The sequence below is a fragment of the Coptis chinensis genome, chromosome 2, assembly GCF_015680905.1.
Source record: "Coptis chinensis isolate HL-2020 chromosome 2, ASM1568090v1, whole genome shotgun sequence".
In the NCBI taxonomy this organism is placed as follows: domain Eukaryota; kingdom Viridiplantae; phylum Streptophyta; class Magnoliopsida; order Ranunculales; family Ranunculaceae; genus Coptis; species Coptis chinensis.
Window position 1 is genome coordinate 99,497,553 of NC_141457.1, and position 23,359 is coordinate 99,520,911.

At 35.8% G+C, this 23,359-nt stretch overlaps 4 protein-coding genes across 6 annotated transcripts; 2 read left to right on the forward strand and 2 right to left on the reverse strand.

Annotated features, from left to right (window-relative positions):
- The first annotated feature begins 566 nt into the window (after positions 1–566).
- LOC147519549 (succinate dehydrogenase subunit 5, mitochondrial-like) lies at positions 567–4,184 on the forward strand. 3 transcript variants are annotated; one of them, XR_015212264.1, is made up of 5 exons: positions 567–885; positions 1,271–1,569; positions 1,665–1,850; positions 3,653–3,806; positions 3,911–4,184. XR_015212264.1 is itself a non-coding variant. In XM_086591131.1 (5 exons), the coding sequence occupies exons 1-4, from the start codon at positions 735–737 to the stop codon at positions 3,662–3,664; spliced, it is 648 nt and encodes a 215-aa protein (XP_086447257.1). In that variant the 5' UTR covers positions 567–734; the 3' UTR covers positions 3,665–3,698; positions 3,911–4,184. The 3 variants fall into 3 exon arrangements, 2 of the variants coding, with proteins under 2 accessions (XP_086447257.1, XP_086447256.1); XM_086591131.1 differs by having other exon boundaries at positions 3,653–3,698; XM_086591130.1 differs by lacking the exon at positions 3,653–3,806.
- Positions 4,185–4,634: 450 nt separating this feature from the next.
- On the forward strand, positions 4,635–14,262 carry LOC147519550 (presequence protease 1, chloroplastic/mitochondrial-like). Its single transcript, XM_086591128.1, has 19 exons — positions 4,635–5,152; positions 5,232–5,415; positions 5,499–5,673; positions 5,756–5,888; positions 6,026–6,096; positions 6,547–6,630; positions 7,650–7,740; positions 9,138–9,658; positions 9,745–9,909; positions 10,005–10,223; positions 10,312–10,439; positions 10,825–11,014; positions 11,501–11,584; positions 11,659–11,756; positions 12,025–12,289; positions 12,375–12,537; positions 12,617–12,797; positions 13,359–13,430; positions 13,892–14,262. Exons 1-19 carry the CDS (start codon positions 4,900–4,902, stop codon positions 14,031–14,033), a joined length of 3,219 nt encoding a protein of 1,072 aa, XP_086447254.1. The 5' UTR covers positions 4,635–4,899; the 3' UTR covers positions 14,034–14,262.
- A 1,522-nt stretch (positions 14,263–15,784) lies between these two features.
- On the reverse strand, positions 15,785–16,823 carry LOC147519551 (uncharacterized). Its single transcript, XM_086594868.1, has 2 exons — positions 16,511–16,823; positions 15,785–16,384 (listed from the first exon to the last, which is right to left on the reverse strand). The coding sequence occupies exons 1-2, from the start codon at positions 16,676–16,678 to the stop codon at positions 15,941–15,943; spliced, it is 612 nt and encodes a 203-aa protein (XP_086450994.1). The 5' UTR covers positions 16,679–16,823; the 3' UTR covers positions 15,785–15,940.
- Positions 16,824–19,174: 2,351 nt separating this feature from the next.
- LOC147519552 (dimethylallyl, adenosine tRNA methylthiotransferase) lies at positions 19,175–23,024 on the reverse strand. The gene is made up of 7 exons (XM_086591132.1): positions 22,739–23,024; positions 22,533–22,621; positions 22,306–22,444; positions 21,792–21,890; positions 21,529–21,651; positions 20,990–21,252; positions 19,175–19,560 (listed from the first exon to the last, which is right to left on the reverse strand). Exons 1-7 carry the CDS (start codon positions 22,890–22,892, stop codon positions 19,450–19,452), a joined length of 978 nt encoding a protein of 325 aa, XP_086447258.1. The 5' UTR covers positions 22,893–23,024; the 3' UTR covers positions 19,175–19,449.
- Positions 23,025–23,359: the final 335 nt, after the last annotated feature.

Below are 23,359 nucleotides of genomic sequence, written 5' to 3' on the forward strand. Positions count from 1 at the left end.
TGAATGATTTGAATTGATAGAGGTGGACGACATTTTGAACTATTCAAATTGATAGTTAGGGTTTCAAATTGAGAGTTAGGGTTTTCAAATTGAGGAAGAAGGTTAAACTTGCAATTGAGAGTTAGTGTTTCAAGTTTTCAAATTGAGGTACCACCAAGTCACGTGTATTTCAAAAATGCCACATGTCTAGATGGCCGGGCACGTGGCATAGGCCGGTGGCCACATCAGCAAAAATTGACTGGAAATACTTTCAAGTCGCAAAGTGAAATTTTTTTGATAGTACAATGTAGTTTAGTGCCTAGAAAATTGTATAGTATCCAAAGTGCAAAAACATGTATAGTACATTGTATACTATGCCAATAAAGTGTCAAGATCAACAACGAGGACGTTTATTATCTTTATTATTATATAAAACGTGATCATCATCACGTGTATTATTTTTCTTGGGTGGTTCGCGGTGTGTACGTGGTCGAGAGTCAGATGATGAGTTTAAGACGAGATTCGAGTTTACTTTGTACTCATATTGTTTGATTCGAGCGTGTGCTTCTGCGCCACCAAGATTACTAACCATGGAAACCCATTTAATAGATGAATCCTACTGAAAAAGCGCGAAGCTTGAAACTGACGATGTGACTGTGTCTGTGGATAGTACACGACCCGAGCCCAAACCCAAGCCCAATAAGAGTTGAGACCACTGACTTTTGTGGAGGCGAGCTGAAATTGGGTAAGTGGAAATGGAGAGAGTGGCGTTGTTGAGGTGCTTGTACCGGTCATCAACTCGTTTTATAGCTTCTCGGTACACAACTAATAAAAATCAACAATTTTGTCATGGATTCCATCGTTACATCACCCCGCATCGTAACATTACAACAAACGTCTCCTTTGGTACTCTCTTTACTTTTTACTCAGCATTCTTTATAATTTTCAGTAATGTAATTCTGAATTACAGTGATAGGCACTAGCTATATTTGATAGGGAACCTAATGCAATATAGTTGGATTGAGCTATGGTTTTATTGATATATTATTTGCGTACTTGGAACCACGCATTCTTTGATTTTTACTTTTTCACTAGGAATCTCTTCAGAAATGGTTCTCTATCAGGTCTATCAAATTGTGGACTCGGAAATTTTATCCTCCTTTGTGATGAAAATGATTTTAATGCAAGAGAATCTGTTGAAGATATGTACTTGTATACCTTATATAGCTCGCTCTTTGTCTAGCAGATGGGCATTTTGCATCACTAACCTCAATTTTTTTTTCTTTTCCAGTAAATCCCATTGGCATTGGCAGTATTCGCTCCTTCTGTGAAGATGTAACTTACTTGCCCGTCATAAGAGACCCTAATATTGAAAATGTTTTCAAGGATTTAATGGATACAAGTTGGGATGACTTGTCGGATGCCATCATAGATGATGCCAAGAACGCATTATCAAAAAATACCAAGGACAGGACTGGAAGGGAGGTCTTGGTAGATGTTTTCCGTGCAGCTGAGGCCGTTGAGGAATTTGGTCGGATCCTTGTAACTCTAAGGATGGAAATTGATGACTTCATAGGAATGAGTGGTGAGGTATACAACTGCTAAAGTTGTGAAAACTAAGCTGTCACTTAACTTCTGATACTTGCATGAAATCTGACAATTTTTGTTAATTTTCAACTTGGCAGAAAATCGGGCCTTTACCAAATGAGCATGAAGAAGCACTACTTGAAGTACATAAACGCTACGAGGCGTATTTGGATGCATTTGGTCCTGATGAAATATATTTGCAGAAGAAAGTCGAAACAGAGTTGGGAGCAAAGATGAATCTCTTAAAGATGAGGTGTAGCTTCCTTGATGCCGAGTGGGGAAAGGTAAACATCCACTCCTCATGACTGTGTCAAGTTTCTCTAGCCATAATTGGCATTTATATAGGCAAGTACCATTATCAAGTTTCAGATGGAGTCAACTGAGCAAGTATTATTAAATCAAGTCAACACTCACTAGAAGCCAGCCTTCCAGGAGCCAGTTCTTGATGCTTGTTGGCACTATTATGAAATTCTCTTATCAAGTATTTCAAGTTAAAATCTTCCGCCTGCTTTAGGCCGTCTACATTTTCATGAACTAGACATGCATTTGATGTTCATAAAATTACTATAATGAGTTGCTTTTTATTTTTTTTTCTAAGTAAGCAAATATTGTATTGATGAGAGTAAAAACAAAAAAGAGGAGAAGGTACTTGTGTATCCTATAGTCCACTGTAACAGTAGCACTGCTAGGATTTTTAGTCAAATCTAAAGTAAACTTGTTGTGGAACCTCCCATGTGGTAATCCATGGTGGTTTTACATCAAAAACTAGTTGTTGTTTTTATGTAAAGCATGTACATATTTGGCCACTTTATCTGCGGAGAAGTTGCATTCCCTCCATGTAGGCGTTATCTTGCTATCTCTAGATTTTCCTTACATTTATCCCATCTTTGCTTCATCCCCATGGAAGTTTGAACTCCCAAAAATGGACTGCAATATATCATTGTTTTTCAACCCATAACTTCTTTTTTCCTTTGTTATATTCTACACCTTCAAATATAGCCAAGCATTTTTATATAATTTGTGGCAAAGTCTATGTGTTGCAGTGATACCCTCAAAAGAAAAAAAGACACCTACTATCCCTAAACACAACTCCATAGCCCGAGGGGCTGGGTTTCCTTGAGAAGCACCATCCACATTCATTTTAATAACATCCCCATCCGGGGATACCATTTGTGTCCTTGAATATTATTTTTTCCAAGATTATCCGGTAACCCCATTTCTTAAGAATTTGAGAATCATGAGCTCCTCTATTCATGTAACCAATAGTCATCCAAAAAGAATTTGAATATGACTTCTCATCGACATTTGCATTGGGTTAGAGTGATCTTCTTGCCCTCAAAAAGCCATTTATTTCTCTGCTTCCAATTAATCACCATACCAAAATACTGCTGAGAAGAAGTTGCTTGATAAGAGGACTATGCCCTCTATTCACTCTAAGAGCATCTGGCATGTTGTTGAAAGATGTATTAAAACCAAACTGACTTGCCGTCCATTCCCACAAGAGTTTAGAGTCCTTGCATTCCCACAATATATGTTGTAATGTCTCGGATACCTCACAACCCCTATAACACCTTGAAGCCATTCTAAACCCTCTCTTTTGCAGCCCTTCATCAGTAGCGGCACAATTTCTCACCAGTTTCCAGCCAGTACCCGCTATCTTTGGATGAATCCATTTGCACCACACTTTCTTGCTCCACCATGTAGTTGCATTTTTCCTTCTAATGGTCTCAAAAGCAGACTTGACGGAGAAAATCCCTTTCATATCTGGCTTCCAAATACCATGGTCCTCTCCTGCAATGGTAGGTAGTTGATTCATATTGTACCCTGCATATAACATTAATTGCCGCAAATTAAAGGGGATTGCCCATTCACCATTAATGATAATGTGACTAACTTTGGACCTACACCCCTTTAGATGTTGTGGCAACAGCTGGAGCTTTTGTTTGATTGACTGCTCTCCAATCCACACATCTCTCCATAAATGTTTGATTGACTGCTTTTTACATATCACCTTTACCAATATCAGTCCTGATCCTCTCTTTATCTGGGTACAATTGCTACTAAATATTCTTTTTTAATTTTTCAGAACGATGTTTAGTCTACTTCACAGAAGGAATGTGTCAAACTGTATGGTTAGTCTCATCCAATCACTTGCTTTAATAGAAGTTCTCCCAGGGTACCCTGGAAAATTTGGAGTCATGTATACGTTATATTCAGTACACAGTGCCTATACGATATAGGTATAGTATACACATCAATAGGCCCTATTGATATGTGCTTCACTGCCCTCTAAATTAATTTAGAGCTCTAGTGTGTTGTAATATGTTTGTTTTTTGGGTTGCAGGTTACAGTTCTTAGGACATCTGGACTTTCTGGGTCTTATATTGAACAAAGGGCTGCATAGTCAGGGAAACATTTGATTTAGCGTATTCAGTTTGCCTTGATGTATTCAGTTTCTTGGGGATAAATTTTGTGTGCTCCTAGAGAAAGTCGTAGTCAGGATGGTATTAAAGGAAATAATTTATTCATCCTAGAGCGAACAAATAATGGTACTGTAGATGTTTTTATTCTGCACGTCAGTGTTGTGTTTACCTCTTTAAGGACGTCCTTTGATCAAATGTTGTACGAATTATATGATCCTAAAGAGCGGGAGTGTGTCATACTGTCATGTAGCATGTAGAAAAGCAGAAAGTAAGGAGTAATGACTGAGGACTCAAGGAGTTGAGTACAAATCTATACTACTCAAAGAGAGGGTCGAAAGGAATCAGGAGGCGGTGGGTTTCAAATATATCATGTAACTGATAGTCTGATACTAGGATCACTAACAAGAAATTGGGCTAAAATGATAAAAAAAAAAAAAAAAAAAAAAAAGGGTAAATCTAGGGTGCGCAGGAGAGAGAGAGTGAGGATGAATCTGGGCCACTCACACACAGAAATGAGAGTGTATTTCAACAACGCACTGAAGACATGCTCTAAAAAAAAATTATAAAATATTGAGGTTCCAATACACTGACACAGAAAATTGGCATATTCACCTTCTAATATACACTGAAACAGAAAATTGACATATTCACCTGCGACGTGACGAATAATACATAATGTGTGATCTAAATGTCAATTTTTTGTGTCAGTGTAGCAGGTTCCAATATCTACCCCCGAACGGTAACAGTATAATTTCCTCTCCAAGTCTCAAACCCATTTTTATTATCCGCCGATTTTGTTTCTTAGCTGAAAAAAGATAAAACTCACACCCGTTCGTGTGAGAAGCTAAGCCAAGAAGGGCTCATCTATCTCATTATTATAATCTGAGCCGCTATTTTGTTTCTCGTAAAAATGGAGCGAGTAGCTTTGGTTCGTTTCTTAACATGCTCATCATCATCACTTGTCCGCAACCGACTTCTCTCTCGCTCTTCACGCAAATGCTTCACTAGAAAAATCTCCTCATCCTCTTCAATAACCAGACGCAACTCTACTTGTACTTCACTTAGACATAATCTCAAACAACTCTCCTCTTTCCACTTTAAAAAACACAACTTCTCTTCTCTTTCAGTTAATGCTGTCTCCACTTCTCCTAACATCTCTCCAGGTTCATTTTCTTTTATATCAATCCTCGTTTTCTATTTCTTTATTATATATTAGAAGACTAATTTGTTTGTTTTTTTTAGATATTGGTGGGGTTGAAGATGAGGCAGCTGAGAAGTTGGGTTTTGAGAAAGTGTCTGAACAAGTTATTAATGAATGTAAATCTAAAGCTGTTCTCTTTAGACATAAGAAGACTGGTTGTGAAGTCATGTCCGTTTCTAATGATGATGAGAATAAAGTCTTTGGTATCGTTTTTCGCACTCCTCCGTAAGTTTTTAATTTAATTATTCATCTATTTGGTTGTTTTTGTAAGTGCATTAGGCCCAATTGTGATAGCAATTTAAATGCAGAAAGGACTCAACTGGAATTCCTCACATACTAGAACATAGTGTGTTGTGTGGGTCGAGGAAATATCCTTTGAAGGAACCGTTCGTTGAGTTATTGAAAGGGAGTCTAAACACATTTTTGAATGCATTTACGTATCCCGATAGGACTTGCTACCCAGTTGCTTCCACAAACACTAAGGTGAAGAAAATTTTATATCTGTTTATGCTTAGTCTTAAATGTATCTTCGTATTAACTCAAGGATTTTGTGTTTCTACTTCAGGATTTCTACAATTTAGTCGATGTGTACCTTGATGCTGTTTTCTTCCCCAAATGTGTGGAGGACTTTCAGACATTTCAGCAAGAGGGTTGGCATTACGAGCTTAACAATCCTTCAGAAGATATATCTTTTAAAGGTTTCAATCTTATACTGATTTAGAAGAAAAAAAAACTTTGTATTTTGTCTTTCAGGTGACACGAGTTTTGAATGATTAAACAGTTATTCTTTCATCATTTTCTTACTTTTTAAACTCTTTTCTTTTGTCAATTTTAGGTGTAGTTTTCAATGAAATGAAAGGGGTATATTCCCAGCCTGATAACATACTGGGTCGTACCGCTCAACAGGTAAGCTAGAAATACACTGCTAACTTGGTCATCTTTAGAAATACACCACTCAACAGGTAAGCGAGAAATACACTGCTAATGTGAGCCAGAGATATTTCAGCATTACAATGTGAGCCCTTGCAGACATTGTTTTATCAGTGTATTGATATACTGAACCAATAAATTAATAGGTTTAGGCATCTGCCATCAGCAGCTGAAAGTTTCTAAGATGAAAAGTGATTTCACTTAATATATGCTTGAACTTGCTTCAACTGCACGATTTAATCAAGTTTTCTTGGCTTGCTATATTTTCTTACACTTGGCTTAAGTTTGCGGTGAAAATAAACTTTTAGGATTTAGTCTGATAATTCTGTTCCTATGGTTCTACTAGATTCTCTTTGACACTTTAAATGTGGAGTTTGTCAGAATATATCCCTTATATCTTTTCTTTTATGTTGCAATTAATTGCAGGCCTTATTCCCAGACAATACATATGGGGTTGATAGCGGTGGTGATCCAAATGTCATTCCGAAACTTACTTTTGAGGAATTCCAGGTAATTGGCTCACTTTTACATAATTATCTTTTTCATGTTTCATGTTTTAGTAATTACCTTATGTTTTCTATAGCTTCATGAGCTGGGAGATTGTGATTTTTGCTTTACTCTTTTGCTATTATTACAAATGTTAGTTTGCTGACTCATGTGCGTGAGCCCATTTAAAGTTTCTTGAGGACTTGCTTGTACTCATGGAAAAAATGAATAGTAATCACTAGGATAAAATATAAATGGGGAGGGTTCCATATACAACAGTTTGTACAACACCATTTTTTAAGTTGATCTAAGAGCTAATACTTTGTGGGTATGATCTTATCACTATATAGATCGTATCCACAAAATTTTAGCTCATTTCGTAATCTCTATCCCTTTCAAAAGTAGATTTGAAAATGTTATTTTTTTTAACGGTCAAGATTTGAAATATTGCAACCCTCTTTTGGCATATTTAGAAATTTCCAAACGAGCCCATTTTTTATAGGGATGTTCTCTATGGTGAGAAGGTGAGATCCACAAAAAATCAAATCTTAAATGAATTTGTAGAGTGAGATATAGACCATTGTATAAACTGTTGTATAAAAAGTGTTGTATATAGATCCCTCCCCAAAATAAATAGCTTTGCTGAAGAGGATGTTTATGTTAATTTGTATCTTGTTGTCTTTGTTGTCGAACAAAGTTCTTATTAATTACTAAAATTGATGAACGGTTAAAACTGTTTCTGTTCCTTAACTGAACATATGACACTTTATTATGGACACCATTTCTCTCCCAAAGCAGTAGAGGACATAGTAATGCTGCTCTCTTCTCTCTCTCTCTCTCGTTTTGAGAGGTTCTTATTCCAACAAGGGGTGGAATAGGGTGAATTACACAGGCAGATATATATGGTTTTGTAAATTACTTGTAAAGGTAGAACATACTCATGAATAATTCGTGTATTAGCAGGTACACACCGGCACAGAAATGAACTCTTGTTGTGCATTTCTTCTTTGACTATGTAAGTTTATTGGAGCATGTATTTTCAGGAGTTCCATCGTAAATATTACCATCCCAGCAATGCAAGGATATGGTTCTATGGAGATGATGATCTCATTGAACGGCTACGCATCTTAAGTGGTAATTGTGATTTGGGATTTTCACTAAACTCAAACCTGCTATTTGTTTTTTTTTTCTTTATTTGTCGCGTGATTTCAAGTTTCATTTGATAAATTGATTCCTCTTTTATGTCTTTAGTACATTGTTGAATATGGTACTCCAAAAAATAGAAGGAACACATTCAGATATGGACACCTGCACTTTGTTGAAATTATGAGTCTATAACCTCTTAAAATTATATCTATTCTGTGATGCATGTTACTGGGTAAGGGTGCTGAAAAGTTCTTCAAATCTGAAAATACCTTTATTTTTTTATAAAAAGTCAAAGTTTATGTTGTCATTGTTTTCTGAGAATCTTACTCAACTTGATAGTATAATTGGATTCATCTATCAAATAAAGCAAAAGAGAAGAAAGTATGCTGTTGATAGATCCACTAGGTGTTTGTGTTTAATTCCAGTAGATGTTAAGCCAAAGATGTAATTTCACTAACAAACACACATGTTGGGTCACTTCTTTAATTGCATAGAAAAAGGTAAAATAGTGTATATGCTAAGAGAAGAAGTACAACTGAGAGAGGGTGTGATAGAAATACGAGAGAATGAAAAAACATTCCAATTGAAAATACCTGAAAATTAGCTAGCACCATTTATTTGAGAATATCATAAATTTTATCTTTCTCAAAAAAAAAATCTGTTTGGTTTAGAATGATGTATTTTTTGCAAAACGGAATCTCATGATAATCAAATGCACCTTGAGACAAGGTATAATTCAATTCACTATTTGGCTGGATCAGAATGCCCTATCTCGAACTTTATTGGCAATGCCTTTTTATCTATTTTTATTTTGTACTTATTACAAATTAATATATCTGCAAATCTAATTGCAGGCCGACTTTCTCTGTTTACTTGGACATTTAAGATGGACAATCTTTTTTTTTTTTTTTCCAGAAATGTGCTTTGTGAAACGATGTTATGGTGTGATTTATAATAATATATTATGATTGTTATACCTACAATTTATTAGTAGCTTTCTTTCCACTCAAATGTATGGCACATCTCTCATATCTTTTTCGAGTTTGTTTCTGTAACATGGTATGTACGTTGTATTGTTGTAGTGTTTTCCAGCTTATGTCCCTAGAAATGGTTTGATATTGCTAATACTCAATTCTTCATTAAGAATAATATATGCTATAGTTTTAGTTGCTGGAAAGAAATTTGTATTGTGGAAATTCTGTGTGTTAATGTTCGTTAAGTACTTTCAGATCTTTTGTACTGCTTGTATTGGCTCTTTTTTCCTTCTTATGTAATGTTGGATATCTCATCCTACATCCCCCTCTTTTGATTGGATTAGTAAATTATATCTTTTTCTTTACCAGATAATAAAATTTAATTTTTATGTATTCTTTTCCGGTGTACAGAATACCTTGATGCGTTTGATGCAAGTTCAGCAGCCAATGACTCAAAGGTTGAACTGCAGAAATTGTTCTCAAAACCTGTAAAGATTGTTCAAAAATATCCTGCAGGTGAAGAGGGTGATTTGAAAAAGAAACACATGGTGTGCCTTAACTGGCTGCTCTCGGAGAAGCCATTAGATATGGAAACTGAGCTTACACTTGGATTTTTGGACCATCTTATGCTGGGAACTCCTGCTTCTCCTTTGAGAAGAATATTGCTGGAAAGCGGTTTGGGAGAAGCTATAGTTGGTGGTGGTGTTGAAGACGAGCTCCTACAGCCTCAGTTCAGCATAGGTCTAAAAGGTGTATCTGATGAGGATATTCAAAAAGTAGAGGATTTAATAATGAGTACTCTTAAAAAGTTGGCAGAGGAAGGGTTTGACTCAGAAGCTGTAGAGGCGTCCATGAATACAATTGAATTCTCTCTTAGGGAGAATAACACTGGCTCCTTCCCTCGAGGCCTATCATTGATGCTTCGGTCTATGGTAAGAGATTCAGTCTAAGTATTTACTGACCTAACTAGCTGATGTTTTCAAATTGCGAAGTTTTTATTTTGTTTCAATTACTGCAGGGAAAATGGATATATGACCAGGATCCATTTGAGCCTCTAAAATATGAAGAGCCCTTGAAGTCTTTAAAAGCAAGGATAGCTGAAGAAGGATCAAAAGCTGTTTTTTCTCCTCTAATTCAGAAATTTATTTTGAACAACTCCCATTGTGTTACTGTTGAAATGCAGGTGACTGTTGCGTCTAGGACTCTAGCTCCTTTCATATTCATAAGTTTGTTGCAACTGTGTTGTACCCTAACTCCTAAACTTGTCTTCCACATCAGCCTGATCCAGAGAAAGCTTCTCGCGATGAAGCTGCTGAGAAGGAAGTTTTGGAGAAAGTTAAGGCAAGTATGACTGAAGAGGATCTTGCAGAGCTAGCACGTGCTACACAAGAGCTCCGGCTAAAGCAAGAAACCCCAGATACACCAGAAGCTTTGAGAAGTGTTCCAAGCCTCTCTCTAAATGACATCCCGAAGACACCTATACAAGTACCAATAGAGGTGATACAATTTTATTCTGTATTTGGTTATGTATTAGATTGATATATTTAGTGCAGTATCTCACTGATGACATTGCTTTTAAATGTAGGTTGGGGACATAAACGGAGTAAAAGTTTTGAAGCATGATCTTTTCACTAACGACGTTCTTTACTCAGAAGTTGTATTCAATATGGGTTCTTTGAAGCAAGAACTTCTTCCACTAGTACCACTTTTTTGGTAAGAGAAGATGTTCTCTTAGTCATTGCAGTTTTGTCATATTCCTGTCCTTTACATTTCTAAGCTGCTATCTCATATATAAAAAAATTGTACATTTCCGAGCTAAAAGAAACAAAATTGGACATTTGAACTCCCATTGATGCACAAAAGCAAGAACACGTTTTGGTGTTTTCAGTTACAGTAAGATAGGTTATTGTATGTCAAGTTCTAAATATTTACATACAGTGGATAGATGTGGACGATAAGATGAATTTAAGAGCTGTGACTACTTGTATTTCTGGTGCAAAAGATGATTAACATTTAGGATAGGTAGTAACGCATCAGAAAAATGAAATATAAGTAGATATTCACTAAAGAATGTTACTCACACAAGGATATTGTGCAGTCAGTCATTGCTAGAAATGGGTACAGAAGACATGGATTTTGTGCAACTTAATCAATTAATTGGGAGGAAAACTGGAGGAATATCAGTTTATCCTTTCACATCATCTGTTCGTGGCAAAGAGGATCCGTGTAGCCATATTATTGTTCGTGGCAAGTCCATGGCTGGACGTGCTGAAGACTTATTTCACCTGGTACTCTCTCTTTTTTCATTGTATTTTTCTTTGAAGACTTTATGTAGTCCTGTTGTTTAGATCAGTCTACTTTCTTTTACTGCTTCCTAATTTTTGAAAAAAAACACTGGAGAAGTTAAACTAGTTTTGCTACTATGAAAGCAGAAGCTTGAAAAGTATGTTAGTAGTAGCTCAACAGAACAAAGAACTAAGAATGTTTTTCACGAATAGTGAAGATAGAAAGTGACTGTGTGTGTGTGTGTGTGTGGGGGGGGTAAGGGTTTTCAGTTTGCTTAGTAAGTTAGTAGTACTCTTTTGGGTGTTCTTTCCCCTACCTACTCAAACTTAGCTAAATCTCCTGGGTTTTTTTGGTGTTCAATATCTCAACCTCAAAGATGAGTGCTACATATTGTCATACTTTGCTCCCAAACTCACCCGTTTATGCTAAACACATATTGTCTTGACACTTATGTAGCTTATGACCTCATGTATATTGGTTTGTTGTAGGTTAACCGTGTCCTTCAAGATGTCCAGTTCACTAACCAGCAACGATTTAAGCAATTTGTTTCCCAAAGCAAAGCAAGAATGGAGGTAACTATTGAAATGTATTCATGGTGCTGAATTTTTTTCATATATATATGAGTATAATTGGTAACTGTATGCAGAACCGATTACGAGGAAGCGGTCATGGAATTGCTGCTGCAAGAATGGATGGGAAACTAAATGTTGCAGGATGGGTTGCTGAACAAATGGGTGGTATCAGGTTGGGTTTAGGGTTTAGAATAATGACAGGTTTCTCAAGAACTTCGTTTATAAAGATTTATATTGTTTGATGTGATTGGCTTTCAAGTTTGCAAATGTTGTCCTTATCAAAGCTTCATCATTTGCTTTTCTATCAATACAAGTGTTCCGAATTAAAATAGGTCATGTTTTTCATGCTGTATTTGAAGCATTATTTCTGATATCATCTCTCTAGCATATATTATGCACCTAATATGGACAGTTTGAATAGTATTGAACTTTTTTTGTAGTTACTTGGAATTTCTAAAAGTCCTTGAAGAAAAAGTTGATGATGATTGGCCTGAGATATCTTCCTCTCTTGATGAGATACGCAAGTCCTTGCTTTCAAAGAATGGTTGCTTGGTAAATTTGACTGCTGACGGCAAAAACCTCTCCAACTCAGAGAAGTATGTAAGCAAATTCCTTGATTTGCTTCCTTGCACCCCATCAAATGAACGTACCAGTTGGGATGCACGACTCTCTCCAGGAAATGAAGCTATTGTGATTCCTACCCAGGTAAAATAAATCTCTTTGGATGGCCTGTCATTTTAGTCAAGTCTTGTTTATTTTGATATGTCATAATCATTTTTTTCATTCACAGGTTAACTATGTTGGAAAAGCTGGTAACATATATGAAACAGGGTATCAACTCAATGGAAGCGCATATGTAATTTCAAAACACATTAGCAATACGTGGTTGTGGGACCGTGTACGAGTTAGCGGTGGGGCTTACGGAGGATTTTGTGATTTTGACACTCATTCAGGTAAAATCCCATATTCTCTTGGTTCTTCAACAGTTCACAATATGGTCAAGCTTTCTCTCAACAGTGCTCTCTTATATAGGAGTTTTCTCATACCTATCTTACCGCGATCCCAATTTGCTGAAGACACTTGAGGTATATGATGGAACTGCAAACTTCCTACGTGAGTTGGAAGTGGATGCTGACACCCTTACCAAAGCAATTATAGGGACTATTGGAGATGTGGATTCATACCAACTGCCTGATGCTAAAGGTTATAGTAGGTAAGTGCTAGCTTCAAACGAAACTCTCCAGAATGGCCCTTTGGGTTTCCTTCTTTTATTGGTTAATAGTGGCTTAATTTACGGTAAAAGAGTGGAAGATCTGATGCTTCATACTGCATGTGTACTACGCGCATGTATGCATGCACATTCACACACACAAATATGGTAATTATTAAGGTAGAAATTTCTTACTACTACTTATTATTGCCATCACCATACCTGGTCAATTCCTTCCTCTTTAGTCCTGTTGCTGTCGAAAGAATTTTATATACATATATATAAAGACATAATTATAGATGGAGGAGCAACACTTGTATTTAATATTTATACATGTGTTTGTACATCAACTGTTTATAATGGCAAGTCGTCCGCCTGTGTCTTTGTGTATTTGCAGTGCAATCAATGCATTGGTTGCTAGAATTCTTCCTTGTTTCTTTATTTAATTTTATTAGTTTCGTTTAGTTCTCAATTATTGTGAGCAGTTTCCTTTGTTTTCTACACGCGGATACTTTATCCAGTCAATTGTGTATCTTTGAGTGATGCTACTTTATCTGCTTTCAGTTTGTTACGACACTTACTGGGAATTACCGAGGAAGAGAGGCAGAAAAGACGCGAAGAGATATTATCGACCAGGTAAACCAACTTTTAATCTCTATTGTGCATGAACTTGCTATTCACTTGTATACAATTGCAGTTACACGACGGTATAACCAATCATGGACGTAATTGATTTTCCATGCTTAATGTATAGCAACATTGTTCAGTGTTTGTGTAGCTGGTGTAGGTTTTTTTGAATGGGTGTTGTGAGTTGTGACCATCTGCTATTCTGCTACATTAATTGGAAAGTTTTCAACTTTCATATCATGGGGAATCCGTCTGGAAACCAAAGCAGTTAAAATGATTGATGGTCATTCCTTTAATTCCGTTTTTTCTCTTGCCAGCTCATTGCCTTGATAGTCAGTAGTTCAGTTCAGTACTGACTTACTGTCTCACTCTCTCACAGAGTTTCTTATCATGTTGGTGCTACATCAGATTGCACATTTCCTATTTTGGGCATAAATCTAACAATTGCTATTTTTGTATTCCATGTATAGTTTACTTGATTTCAAGCAATTTGCTGATGCTGTTGAAGCTGTTAAAGATAAAGGCGTTGTAGTTGCAGTGGCATCCCCAGATGATGTTGCTGCAGCAAATGGGGAGCTTTCTGGTTTCTTTGAAGTTAAAAAAGCACTCTGAACTTCTGAAGCTCTTCGGCAGATGTTCTGAACAAGTTTTGTTGTCAGCTTGCTCTCTGATAAAAAGTTTCTATACTGTCATTATGTGCTTTATTTCGTTGTAATGGATTCACGTCATCTTTTATAGTTAACAACAAATTGGGATGTTCAATCCCATCACTGGCTATTTTATGGACTTCATAGATAAGAAATCAACACAGTTATACAGATGAAACAAGAATTTCTGCAAATCTTTTTTTAGATGATACGTTTCAACTTGAATATATAGGATTTCCTATGAACTGATGTGGCATATAAGAAAATAGCCGACAGGTTTAAGAGAGTAAAAATATCTGCGTGATTATGCCCCAAGCAATTGTTGAAGTCTTGAAGAGTCGGTTTGCCCCAGTGTTTGCAATTTTGAATTGAATCTCGGTATTTTCTCGAATATTTCAGTTTTTGGAAACCGCCGGAGGTATTTTGCGAAATATCCCGAAAGGTCGATCAGAAACACGAAAACAAAATAATAATTTTACGCGTCTTGGCTTACAGGGGGACAAGTGGTTAACCTTGTACGCATACCACTAAATGATAATAATTTGAGACTACTGGGAAATTATTACTATCATATAATTTTTCAAAGCAATTGTTCCAAAATGTCATGGACAATTCAAGAATAATGTTCCCTATATGTTTTTTGAATCTTGAATCCTAAAGATAAAATTAACAAAAATGAAAAAGAAAGTCGTAAATGAAGTTGTTCAGTTGTCCCAGTCTAGTTATCTGAGCGGTATCACTAAACTCAAAAGGTGTCCAAGTGGGAAAATTTGTCATTTTCTTGCCTTAAGCCACAATAAGAATATTCTTTGCTTAGTACCAACTACCAAACACATTCTTACCAATTTTCCGAATTATTCACGAATCAAATTTTTGAATAGCAATCCATATAATACTTCCGAATGTTTTGAAAGATTTGAAATAATTCACGATTTTTTGTCTTGAAACGTATAATACGGTTTTTGTTTTTTTTATGTATTTTATGTCCTCACTCTTACTTTATTAAGTCCCCTACTTTTACATTCTTAGTGATAAATTAATTCAAAACTTTTGTTTTTATGTTTTTTGGGCAAAATTTAAATTGTCATGTCATGGTGTGTGTATTTTGAAATTTGAACTGTAATTTCAATCCAAAAACAAATAAATGGAGGTACCCATGTGAACCGTTCAATTGGTTTCAATGTTTTCATAGTTAAATTATTTGGATATGTTTGTTATGTTGTAAAGAATGACAATTATTATTAATATTTATTAACATAATATCACAAATTTTTGTAACCAAACGTTTTAAACAAGTATTAATTAAACACGGCATAATTGCCATATTGCGAATTTTTGACCGAATATTTGACTGTACTGTTTTTTTAGTCACCGAATTCTTAAATTATTCACGCGTTCCGAATTTTTACCGTATCCCGAATTGATAACAAGGACCAAACATTCTTTTTTTTTTTCTTCTTCTTTTTTTTTTTTTTTTTTTACTAACCGGGTGTTACACGCAATTCGACTAATCCCGGGGCCTTGTTGGAAATTTGACGGGTTACTGCCTCGCCAGTGGCCTTGAAGGGAAAGGGACCAAACATTCAAACTAGTACTAGTGGGATAGTTGGTGAAGTATCTCATGTGATCATATATAAGTAGATTTTGGTTGTCCCAGAGCTGCTTTTTCCTTCTTATTTGAACATAATAGATTAGGTAAGCATGCGTTACTAGGTATGCTTACAAATTGCAACTCAACTTTACTCCATGCTATTTTTACCTTATTAACAATGACACTAACCTGGTGCTTCTACATATTTTTGACCGTTTATTCTGTACTTAAAAACATATTACCATACAAAAGAACTGAAGGAAGTAAAAGAGGCTCTAAGTTTACGGCTTCTTCATCTTAGTACCTTCGCACCATAACCAAGATTCTGAGGGCCTTTTCGGCAATGGTGGAAGCAATATGGTTTTCTTGTATAGACCGAAAGGCCACCCTTCACAGTGACGGAACTCCTGAAGTATGGACTGCCTCGAGACATCCCAATAAAGATCAAACTTACTGGCAGTTGAACTGCAAGATAAGCAGCTTCTTGCAGAGAAAAAGGCTTCTCTACTTTCACTTGAACAGCGAGACAGGCAACTTCCTGCGGAGAATAAGGCTTCTCTTTCTAAATCATCCTCCTCAGTTTTATGTTGGACTCCCTTAGAGGCAATGAACAGTTCACCAGCAGTTGCAGATAAGATTGAAGTAAAGCTTTGGTTCATTGTCAATGGTCCTCTACGCCTCAATTTTGCTTCCAAGGAACGCGTTCGAATGGTCACAATGACCCTCTGAGTAAATATTAATGCATAATAACCACTTAAAAAATGCAAATATAAAAGAATACTATGAAACAAAAACAATTAAGTATTGTTTAAAGGGTATGCAACAAACTATCTGTTTTGTGAGCAAAGTACTTCTTGTTCGTCATCGGTGTCACCAAGTGAATGCTCCTCGTCGAGATCCAGAGTTGAAGATCTTCCGCCAAATTTGTGGCAATGAGCTAAGGCATCCTTCAGGCAGGAATGGAAGTATTTGCATGGTTTGGAATACTGCTTAGGCTCTTCATGAGTGAAGAAACTCATGTTGCAGAAGGTAAGAAAGCTGGTGGACTTTGTTTGTATTAACAAGATAGATAAACGTATTCATATAGCTAAACACATAAAGAACATGAGCAAGTAGCCACATTTGGATTTTGAAAATGGCTTTGCATCTTACTTATACGGTCCCAATCCTTTAAGGTAAAGATAACATCAGAAAAGAGTAGAAGAAACATAAAATTTTGGGCTGCTTCTTGTCACCATCTGTTGCTGATCTTAAGTACATGATAAGGATCCCAATGATCGTAATATGGTGTACGAACTTGTGTAACATTCCTTTAATTCTTGGTGAATTACAAGAAATTTGATTGCAAACAATGACAGGTAGTAGAATTGAAGTTTTAAGTTTTAACTTTAAGCAAACGCTTATAGACACTTTTCACCAAATAAGTCTATGTTCTTTAACATCAAGAATAAATATCATGTACCATAATCCATTGCTCAAGGCCAATCTTCAAAACCAGATGCAGTTACTGAAATCAGTATTCAACTGATCAAGTTGAAAATCATCAGGTGATCAGGGACACCTTAAGTCTGAATTTTTGCTCTTGTCACGGTAATGGAAGGACCATGTACTAATGCCAGACGTGCAGATTGAATATTGCGAACCTGATATATAATAATATAATATGGTGCTCAACTGCTTATGACATGACCCCTCAAATCCTTATGCCCTCCAATACATTAATATTGTGAATTTATTGTTACCACTTCACAGTTAGCAAATAAAAATTATACCACTTCACAAATTGGCCTAGACTGCTATATGTCGAGTTGTAGAACATGATGAATTAAAGAAAATATTTTTTTAAAAAAAGAATGTGTTAATGATATTTAGTGACCAAATAGTTGTATTAAAATTGATAGAAGCCCTTAATCAATCATTAATTTCTAATGATATACAACAACCCAAACTTGAAATATATAATCATCCATATTTTTCTCCACCAAGGCTCCAATGATGGAAAGGGGCAGAAACTTAGGCTGTGTTTGGTTCACTGAAATTTGATTCTAAAATAAATAGATTATTTGATTTGGTTTTCCATGTAAATGATATTCCAAGAATTTAGATTTCATGTGTTTGGTGGGAAATGGGAAAGTTTGTTGTAGTTGAGTATAGTTTGGGACAGTGTAGTAAAGGCGTTAAAGCGCACCTAAGGCGCAACACCCTCTTGTGACTTAGGCGCGAGGCGTGGCGCGCGCCTGATTGAAGTGAGGCGCATAGTAATAAAAAAAATAGATATATCAAATAAAAAATAAAATAAATATTAAATATGACATAAATTATCACTGATTTGCTTAGCCAAACTTTAAAATTAATTTTATGTAATTGTAAATATAAAACCATTGTAGTCATTTAAAAGAAAAATTTTAAACAATAAGTAAAGAGCAAAATAAAACTCGTATATCTCAATACAATCTAGCTCAACTTCAATAAACTAAAATAATGAACCGATAGAATTGAGTAAATGAGTTCTTCATAAAATAGAACACGTGATTCAATTTTAGAATTCTATAAAACTTCATTTAAAATTTAATCCATCTTTGTGTCTTCTCTCAATCCATACAACTTAACAAAAATTAGTCAAAATTAAGTTTAAAGTATACTCCACAATGAAACTTACTAAATTTGTACAATTTCTTATATCATACAACAATTGGATCGAATGTAAATGTGTCACGTATAGCAAAAATTGTAAAAAAAAAAACGAAAAAACTGTAAAAGTTCATAAAGGCGCCGCCTTTCGACAAAAACAAAAAAAGCACAAAAAGCCGCAAACGCCTTTATGTTACCTATCGCGCCTTGGTCAAGGCGAGGCACTAAAAGTGCGCCTTGGCGCGCGCCTTGACTACACTGGTTTGGGAGTACTAGATCAAGGCTCGTGAAATTTCCGGCTAAGTAGAGAATCAAAACCTTTTGAAACCTGCAATCTCTAAAATCTCTTTCCCTCTCTCTCTTTCAAGCCTCCGTCAAAAATAAAAAAACAACTTCATCTCTGTTAAAATGGAAATTGTTTTCCTCCTTTTGAACAAATCTGAAAAATCTGTTTTCTAGTTTTTCATTTTCTATGTAAACCAAACATTCAAAAGTTTTCAATTTCCTTGAAAACACTTTCTTTTTCTCAATTTTTCTTAAACCAAACACAGCCATAGTGTTCAAACTCTAATCAACTGCTCATTAAAAAAAAATTAAAAAAATAGAAAAAACCAAACAACAAACAAAACCAAACAACTAAACTAAACAACAAACAAAAATAAAAAACAATCAGATTTTGCAGCTTAAACTCACCACTGCAAACATTTGTCGGTGGTTTGATTTAAGAGTTGAGGAAATCATTTGGTCTGTAAGCACCAAAATCAGTTTCATCTTGCGCGTGATTTTGTTTGGTAAATGTCTGCATTTCAGCAGAACCAACCCTATTAAAGCTCTTTAGAAACGTTCTCAAGCTCAAACTAAAAGCCGTACAAAACTGTAAGCACTGACAGTAAAACAAAAATTCCATTCTTGTATGTTCGGCTACTAAAAATCATTTTCATTACAATGTGAGATCCCTGAAAGCCTCGCTGCCTGAAGCCTTGCCAATATTACAAAGAAAACTTGAAATAAACAAACAAGAATAAAGATTGAATGGTTGAGACTTCAGCCCAGCTAGTTTTGCATGCGTGTGACTACTTTACACGACAGTATAACCTGCGGTCTTGGATCCACAGTTGGATTAGAATTATCCTCTAGTTTCCAAAATTTGTGCATGTTGTCAGACACTAACCACACCAGCTACCCAAGGAACATATAGGGGAGCTGTTGGATGAGAATTTCTGTACCAGTCTGCATACTTGTCCCTGAAGCTCACAGTTGGTTTTTCCGCCTGTATATTTCCTCATAAATGAATTGAAGTCTAGAATAAATATAAACAAACAAAGCGACTTTCAAAGTTTACTACCACGAAATTACTAAAGTTGTGCAAAACAATCACAACTTTAACTCCAAAATGTTGAGTAATGACGGCACATAGAACGTACATAAAGTGCACAAACAGGACAGAAACCCTTTAATATACCCCACTTTCTATTAGGTTGGATGCTTGGATACTTAGATCCATTAATTTGCATACTTTACCCATAAAAGAGTGTGAAGTTGGCCGCGCGCGGCCGGTGGGGGGAGGGGAGTTCATTGCTGTGCATATATCTATAAAGTAACTACAGTAAAAAAAATTATTGACAGTTAGAGAATAAATGAAAGTGCAATAGGACTCAAGGTAGAAGTATCTATGAGTATCAAGTGTATCGTCTCCAGTAGATACTGTCATGCATACTAACGCATCCAGGTTGCATAGATTAGAAGACATAACAAACATAGAAAGACATGTACTAATAATAGTAGACGGGAGATTTTTAACTAGTAATAATAGTGACCGCTCAATTGTAAGCATTTAAGGTGTGGAGGGGAGATTTTTGCTGGTATCTCTATGAATGCTGTATTGATAAAACTCAATTAAAAACCCAACAGTGTCATCTATCATCTAAAAGCAGTCCCCAATCTAGGGATAAAAACCAAGAAAGGCAAAAGTGACGGGTATTGGTTGATTTCATAGGTGACCTTGATGCGTTGCTCCAATCTAGAGCCGAACTATTTGAAAATCCGCTTATATTTAACATTCATGGTAAACTTCACCTGAAGACAAGATGCATGTATGCCACCACATACCGATGGAAGATGTCTAAGTGATGATCAAAATGTCCAACTTAGTATCCAGTTTTGATAAGTTACACCTTTTCAGCAGAGTGAAGCTATTTGGAATATGATGCACTCATTAACACTGTTGAAATAGTTAAGACGGTATTTTTGTTGTAGTCTGGCACAAGTACTATAAGTGTTCACAATCAGGATACTGAAACACCCTCAAAGTATATAGATCCAATACTTCCACAGATGGTTTAACAGAAAAAAATATTGACTCAATTGAGACGCCTTATATCAATAGGCTTGAGAAAATCATGGCCACCATGTTCTTTGCAGCTCTTTAGAACCATCCAGAGAAGAAGGGTAAAAACAAGAATGAAATATATTCTTTTTCACTTTTAATGGACGATCTACAAGAACACAAGAGATAGTGAGATTTGTTGGATGTACAAGAGTCTTAGAAACTCATGTTGTAACTCATTCGCGTTCTATGGAATTTACTTGACCAAGGGATCAGTAGATGTCAAGATTAGCAGAGCAATAAGGAAAGAAAAACATAATAACCAAGTTGATATAAGAATTGGTAAATGAAATGCCTGAACCCTAAGTATTACCTGTTTCAACCAACACTCCTGATGCTTGTGCTCATATATATCAGGTGAATGGCAACCAAACTCAGACGGGCAATAAACCCATATGTTACACTTCAATTGACCTGGCCTGGCAGTTTTAGCTTGATCCAAGCAAGCCTGGCAACAGTCAGCTGCACTTTCTTTATGGTGAGTAAGCCCCCATTTGACAGCAGCTCCACCATAATCTGTGCGCATCTCAGCATGGCATTCAGGTGGAAGAGGCCGTCCAGGAATAATTTGGTCCTCTGAAGATAGAACAGACAGTACCAAGAAGCATATAAATATTTCAGCACAATGACATCCTCTTTGTGCGTAAAATATTTATAGTATTCTACCAGAAGACAGGTAAACTATGCTATATAGAACAAATTAGTTTTAGATGCTTTCTAAAAGTAACATAAGGATCAGGAAATTCAAACATAAAGGTGATAGTTGCACCTCTTAGCAACTCAAACAATTGTAGAGAAAGGAGACACAGATGTGGAAAACGGAAATAAAGTTAAAACAAGAACAAGTGTTACCAATATCTTCGTCGCCTCCAGATTTGTCGTCAGGTTCTTTGTTGACAACTTCTGGTGGCATCCAAACACCAATGTATTCCAAAAGCCCATCCCACTCAGACTCCAATGCTAATCTCAGCATCTCTGCAAACAATCACTCTTAGAAAACTTAACGAGAACAGAATAACATATTGTCAGGTTATGGCAGTGAAGAATTCACTGTGCTCTAGAAGACAGGTACGAAACAATAAAGTCTAAAGGATGTCCAGAGGTAGACGACTTACTGGCTTCTTCATCTGAGATATTTAAGTTTGTTGTTGCGGTCCCAAGTTTCAATTCTTTGGTTTCATTTATTTTGTCTTTCCGCCAGATCTCCAATGCTTCTGCCCGTTGAAAAGTAATCATCAGGATAAGCAGGGGAAATTTTAAAAACCATCTGTAGCAGGGTCTACAAGGTACTGAAAAATCTATGTCATATGTTATGCCCTAACAATGCTATCGTAAATTTGCTCCAGCCAAACTTCCAACTCCTATTTTCATGAAACTGATCTGAATTCTCAAATTGTGATATAATGTGGATAAACTTAATCTTCCTAATGTAGAAAGTGGCAAAAAGATTGAGTTCCTTAATATGGAGAGCGGAGATTTATTCCCTATATCAAAAGCAAAAAAAAAAAAAAAAAACTCTTCCTCTTTTGGAAATTACGTTTTCCATAAAAATCTCAATCCAATAAAATTACACCAATGTATCACAGACAACAACTGCACCATACTTTAAAGAAATAGACAAACACCGACCTCGTTGTTCGGCAAGAGTAGCATTTCCATGTAGTCCTTTCAATCTTTGCAAAATTTCTTCAGCTAGTTTCAACTTCAAAGGTTTTGGAAGTTTCACTAACCTATCTTCTCTATATAACTGCTCCTTAATTTTATTCACCTTTTTCAAACAACACAAAATTATCAACTATAAAAAATTACATTTAACAAAAAATAAAAATTACACTAAATCAAAATGTGGGTCTTACCAATTTAACCAGTTCAACAGGTTCCGCCTCCTTTCTAACTTGTATAGACTCCTCCATTTTCCTAATTTGATCTTCTGTATACTTAACACCTAATAAATAAAAACAAACCCAAAGAAAAAAGTCAATTAAACAAGAAAAGAAGCATTCTTGATAAAAGAATATCTCAAAAAAAAACAGCATTGTGGAAATTGTGGAAAGAAACAAACCGTTAGAAGAGTTGGAATAGATGTAAAGGGAAGAGTAGAGTGAGTGTAGAACATAAAGAGCAGCAATAATATTGACAGAACATATTATAATGGTTGTTTTTTTGTATGAACAGCAGAATAATGCACTTCTTCCTTGCCATAACAACCTTGCCATCTCTTCTTTTGTTTCTTATTATTCTTCATTCCATCACCATTGTTTTTTCTCTAATAAATCTTCATAATAAAGATCTCTTTTTTTTTTTCACTGTGTTACACAAACTTTGCTTCATTTGGTAAAGATGCTGTGTACTTGCTGCTGAAATTTAGTATTGTATCTGGTGAAATAGGAAACGACACGTGTATGTCTTTTTTAGTGCTGTGGGGCAAATTGCCATTTATGATGCGTACTGTTTTGGGAGATTAATAGCCGATTGCGTACCTACTCTAATAATAATAATAAATATAGCTCTGTCAATGCTCGCTAATCAATATATATTGCGTATATTACGGTATTACCTACAGAACTCCTTCGTCAATCAATCGTCACTATGCAACTTTCACGATGGAATATGGGGCTGTCAATGTTTCCATAATCCATAACCAAACTGAACCAAATCAATAAAAAATGGTTTGAGTTTTGAT